Consider the following 5,112-nt stretch of genomic DNA (forward strand, 5'->3'; position numbering starts at 1 on the left):
TGGTGTGGTGGTGTGGTGGTGGTGGTGTGGTGGGGTGGTGGTGTGGTGGTGTGGTGGTGTGGTGGTGGTGGTGGTGTGGTGGGGTGGTGGTGTGGTGGTGTGGTGGTGTGGTGGTGGTGGTGTGGTAGTGGTGGTGTGGTGGTGGTGGTGGTGTGGTGGGGTGGTGGTGTGGTGGTGTGGTGGTGTGGTGGTGTGGTGGTGGTGGTGGTGTGGTGGTGTGGTGGTGGTGTGGTGGTGTGGTGGTGGTGGTAGTGGTGGTGTGGTGGTGTGGTGGTGTGGTGGTGGTGGTGGTGTGGTAGTGGTGGTGGTGTGGTGGTGGTGGTGGTGTGGTGGTGGTGGTGGTGGTGGTGGTGGTGGTGTGGTGGTGGTGGTGGTTGTGGTGGTGTGGTGGTGGTGATGGTGGTGGTGGTGTGGTGGTGGTGGCGGTGTGGTAGTGGTGTGGTGGTGTTGGTGTGGTGGTGTGGTGGTGGTGGTGTGGTGGTGGTGTGGTGGTGGTGTGGTGGTGTGGTGGTGTGGTAGTGGTGTGGTGGTGTTGGTGTGGTGGTGTGGTGGTGGTGGTGTGGTGGTGGTGGTGTGGTGGTGGTGTGGTGGTGGTGGTGATGGTAGTGGTGTGGTGGTGGTGGCAGTGTGGTGGTGATGGTAGTGGTGGTGGTGGTGGTGATGGTGGTGGTGTGGTGGTGGTGGTTGTGGTGGTGATGATAGTGGTGGTGGTGTGGTGGTGGTGGCAGTGTGGTGGTGATGGTAGTGGTGGTGGTGTGGTGGTGGTGGTGGTGTGGTGGTGGTGGTTGTGGTGGTGTGGTGGTGGTGATGGTGGTGGTGATGAGGTGGTGGTGGTGGTGTGGTGGTGGTGGTGGTGTGGTGGTGGTGATGGTGGTGGTGGTGAGGTGGTGGTGGTGGTGGTGGTGATGGTGATGGTGGTGTGGTAGTGGTGGTGGTGTGGTGGTGGTGGTGTGGTGGTGGTATGGTAGGGGTGGTGGTGTGGTAGTGGTGGTGGTGGTGGTGTGGTGGTGGTGGTGTGGTAGTGTGGTGGTGGTGTGGTAGTGTGGTGGTGGTGTGGTGGTGGTGTGGTAGTGTGGTGGTGGTGTGGTGGTGGTGTGGTAGTGGTGGTGGTGATGTTGTGGTAGTGGTGGTGGTGGTGGTGTGGTGGTGGTGGTGTGGTAGTGTGGTGGTGGTGTGGTGGTGGTGTGGTAGTGGTGGTGGTGATGTTGTGGTAGTGGTGGTGGTGGTGGTGTGGTGGTGGTGTGGTAGTGGTGGTTGTGGTGTGGTAGTGTAGTGGTGGTGTGGTAGTGTGGTAATGGTGGTGGTGGTGGTGTCGTAGTGGTGGTGGTGTGGTAGTGGTGGTGGTGGTGGTGGTGTGGTGGTGGTGGTGTGGTAGTGGTGGTGGTGGTGGTGTGGTAGTGGTGGTGGTGGTATGGAGGTGGTGTGGTAGTGGTGGTGGTGTGGTGGTGGTGGTGGTGGTGTGGTGGTGGTGGTGTGGTAGAGTGGTGGTGGTGTGGTGGTGGTGGTGTGGTAGTGTGGTGGTGGTGTGGTGGTGGTGGTGTGGTAGTGTGGTGTGGTGGTGGTGGTGGTGGTGGTGGTGGTGGTGGTGGTGTGGTGGTGGTGGTAGTGTGGTGTTGATGGTAGTGGTGGTGGTGTTGGTGATGGTAGTGGTATTGTGGTAGTGGTGGTCGTTTGGTGGTGGTGGTGGGAATGGTGGTAGTGGAAGTGCTGGTAGTGGTAGTTGTGGTAGTGGTGGTAGTGGTAGTGTGGTCCCAGGAGAAGACCAGTCAATCAGTACAGATTGTCAGAGTGGAATTTTGATGTTTTAAAACTTGCAGGATGGATGGAATTCCTTTTAAAATTGACTTAACTCTTGACAAGAGGAATATATATATACTCGCCAGACCTCAGGAGATCTCCAAAGCAATTCCGGATCAAAGACTCATAATTAATACGACAAAATATATTAAAACACATCGGAACAACTGAATCACATTATTTAATAAAAAAATTAATTAAATTCCTTTGCTAGTAAACAACCTATGCTGAGAGGCATGGATAATGGAACCACTAATTATACACTTATATAATTATACAATTATATCAATTACCTGCTCCTTAGCAGATGTTGATCTAGCAATTAACCTCTCGTGGTGATCTGACCTCCCTCTCTCGGCCCTCTCTCGGCCTGACCCTTGCCATAGTAATTGTCCCCTCTGCCGGTCAAGCAGGAGCCGGTCGGCCGAGCGGACAGCTCGCTGTACTTGTGATTATGTGGTCCCGGGTTTGATCCCGGGCCCCGGCGAGAAACAATGCGCAGAGTTTCTTTCACCCTATGCCCCAGTTAACTAGCAGTAAAATAGGTACCTGGGTGTTAGTCAGCTGTCACGGGCTGCTTCCTGGGGATGGAGGCCTAGTCTAGGACCGGGCCGCGGGGACACTAAAGCTCCGAAATCATCTCAAGATAACCTCAAGAAGAAACCTCGTGGTGATTTCACCTCCCTCTTTCGGCCACCAAGACAACCTGACTCAGTAATTGTCTCAGCTCGTTACAGAGGGGGTAAGTAAACTACTCTGAGGCAACACTAAGGAATGAACCTTCCCTGGAAACACAAACCGTAACTACCCTTATTTTCCGCTTGTTACAACTTGTAATAAAGTTGTTACATCTTGGCTTAACGTGTTCATGACGTATTAGAACGTTGTTACAACTTGCTATATTGGTTGTTATAACTGGTTAGGTGGTGTTAAAACTTGTTCGAACGTTGTAGCAACGTCGTAGTTCCGTTGTGTTTGGCGGGTTTACACACGAGTGAAGATTACATAGGCTCTTCCTCAAGGTAAACTGCTGAGGGGAAATACAACAACAGAATACATGAATTTATACAATTGAGGAATTAAGGAACAAGAGTAGTTGACAAGGGAAAGGGAACCCTGAACCAGGTGGGTCCTGGTCATAATATAGCCATGAACCACGTGGTTCCTGGTCATAATATAGCCATGAACCACGTGGGTCCCGGTCATAATATAGCCATGAACCAGGTGGGTCCTGGTCATAATATAGCCATGAACCACGTGGTTCCTGGTCATAATATAGCCATGAACCACGTGGGTCCCGGTCATAATATAGCCATGAACCAGGTGGGTCCTGGTCATAATATAGCCATGAACCACGGGGTTCCCGGTCATAATATAGCCATGAACCACGTGGTTCCCGGTCATAATATAGCCATGAACCACGTGGTTCCCGGTCATAATATAGCCATGAACCACGTGGGTCCCGGTCATAATATAGCCATGAACCAGGTGGGTCCTGGTCATAATATAGCCATGAACCACGTGGTTCCCGGTCATAATATAGCCATGAACCACGTGGTTCCCGGTCATAATATAGCCATGAACCACGTGGTTCCCGGTCATAATATAGCCATGAACCACGTGGTTCCTGGTCATAATATAGCCATGAACCACGTGGTTCCCAGTCATAATATAGCCATGAACCACGTGGTTCTCGGTCATAATATAGCCATGAACCACGTGGGTACTGGTCATAATATAGCCATGAACCACGTGGGTCTTGGTCATAATATAGCCATGAACCACGTGGTTCCCGGTCATAATATAGCCATGAACCACGTGGTTCCCAGTCATAATATAGCCATGAACCACGTGGTTCCCGGTCATAATATAGCCATGAACCACGTGGGTCCTGGTCATAATATAGCCATGAACCACGTGGTTCCCGGTCATAATATAGCCATGAACCACGTGGGTCCTGGTCATAATATAGCCATGAACCACGTGGGTACTGGTCATAATATAGCCATGAACCACGTGGTTCCCGGTCATAATATAGCCATGAACCACGTGGTTCCCTGTCATAATATAGCCATGAACCACGTGGTTCCCAGTCATAATATAGCCATGAACCACGTGGTTCCCGGTCATAATATAGCCATGAACCACGTGGGTCCTGGTCATAATATAGCCATGAACCACGTGGTTCCCAGTCATAATATAGCCATGAACCACGTGGTTCCCAGTCATAATATAGCCATGAACCACGTGGTTCCCAGTCATAATATAGCCATGAACCACGTGGGTCCTGGTCATAATATAGCCATGAACCACGTGGTTCCCAGTCATAATATAGCCATGAACCACGTGGTTCCCAGTCATAATATAGCCATGAACCACGTGGTTCCCGGTCATAATATAGCCATGAACCACGTGGGTCCTGGTCATAATATAGCCATGAACCACGTGGGTCCTGGTCATAATATAGCCATGAACCACGTGGGTCCCGGTCATAATATAGCCATGAACCACGTGGTTCCCAGTCATAATATAGCCATGAACCACGTGGTTCCCGGTCATAATATAGCCATGAACCACGTGGTTCCCAGTCATAATATAGCCATGAACCACGTGGTTCCCGGTCATAATATAGCCATGAACCACGTGGTTCACGGTCATAATATAGCCATGAACCACGTGGTTCCCAGTCATAATATAGCCATGAACCACGTGGTTCCCAGTCATAATATAGCCATGAACCACGTGGTTCCCAGTCATAATATAGCCATGAACCACGTGGTTCCCAGTCATAATATAGCCATGAACCACGTGGTTCCCAGTCATAATATAGCCATGAACCACGTGGTTCCCAGTCATAATATAGCCATGAACCACGTGGTTCCCGGTCATAATATAGCCATGAACCACGTGGTTCCCAGTCATAATATAGCCATGAACCACGTGGTTCCCGGTCATAATATAGCCATGAACCACGTGGGTCCCGGTCATAATATAGCCATGAACCACGTGGTTCCCGGTCATAATATAGCCATGAACCACGTGGTTCCCGGTCATAATATAGCCATGAACCAGGTGGGTCCTGGTCATATATAATCATATTAACCAACGCAGTCTTATCGTACCAATGATCTGTGGATATAAACGTATATATAAACATACTATAATATTACTTTCCCAAAGGCGGTGCTAGTGACGGCAGCGATAGTGAAAGTAGATATAGTGACGGGGCGAGGGGGGGATGAGGAGGGGAGGGGGTAGTGATAGTGAGGATAGTGAGGAAAGTGACTCAAGGAGGACCTGTAATGATTATACAAA

The 5,112-nt window shown here is 50.7% G+C and overlaps 1 protein-coding gene across 1 annotated transcript; it reads left to right on the forward strand.

Annotated features, from left to right (window-relative positions):
- The first annotated feature begins 2,946 nt into the window (after nt 1–2,946).
- Nucleotides 2,947–4,890, forward strand: LOC123759503 (muramidase-2-like). The gene has a single exon (XM_045744612.2). The coding sequence runs from the start codon at nt 2,947–2,949 to the stop codon at nt 4,888–4,890; it is 1,944 nt and encodes a 647-aa protein (XP_045600568.2).
- Nucleotides 4,891–5,112: the final 222 nt, after the last annotated feature.

The sequence above is a fragment of the Procambarus clarkii genome, chromosome 32 (assembly GCF_040958095.1).
Source record: "Procambarus clarkii isolate CNS0578487 chromosome 32, FALCON_Pclarkii_2.0, whole genome shotgun sequence".
NCBI classification, from domain to species: domain Eukaryota; kingdom Metazoa; phylum Arthropoda; class Malacostraca; order Decapoda; family Cambaridae; genus Procambarus; species Procambarus clarkii.

Bases quoted from the DNA above. Each gene is read 5' to 3' on its own strand.
- LOC123759503 (XM_045744612.2), top strand. From the start codon at position 2,947: ATGAACCACGTGGTTCCTGGTCATAATATAGCCATGAACCACGTGGGT.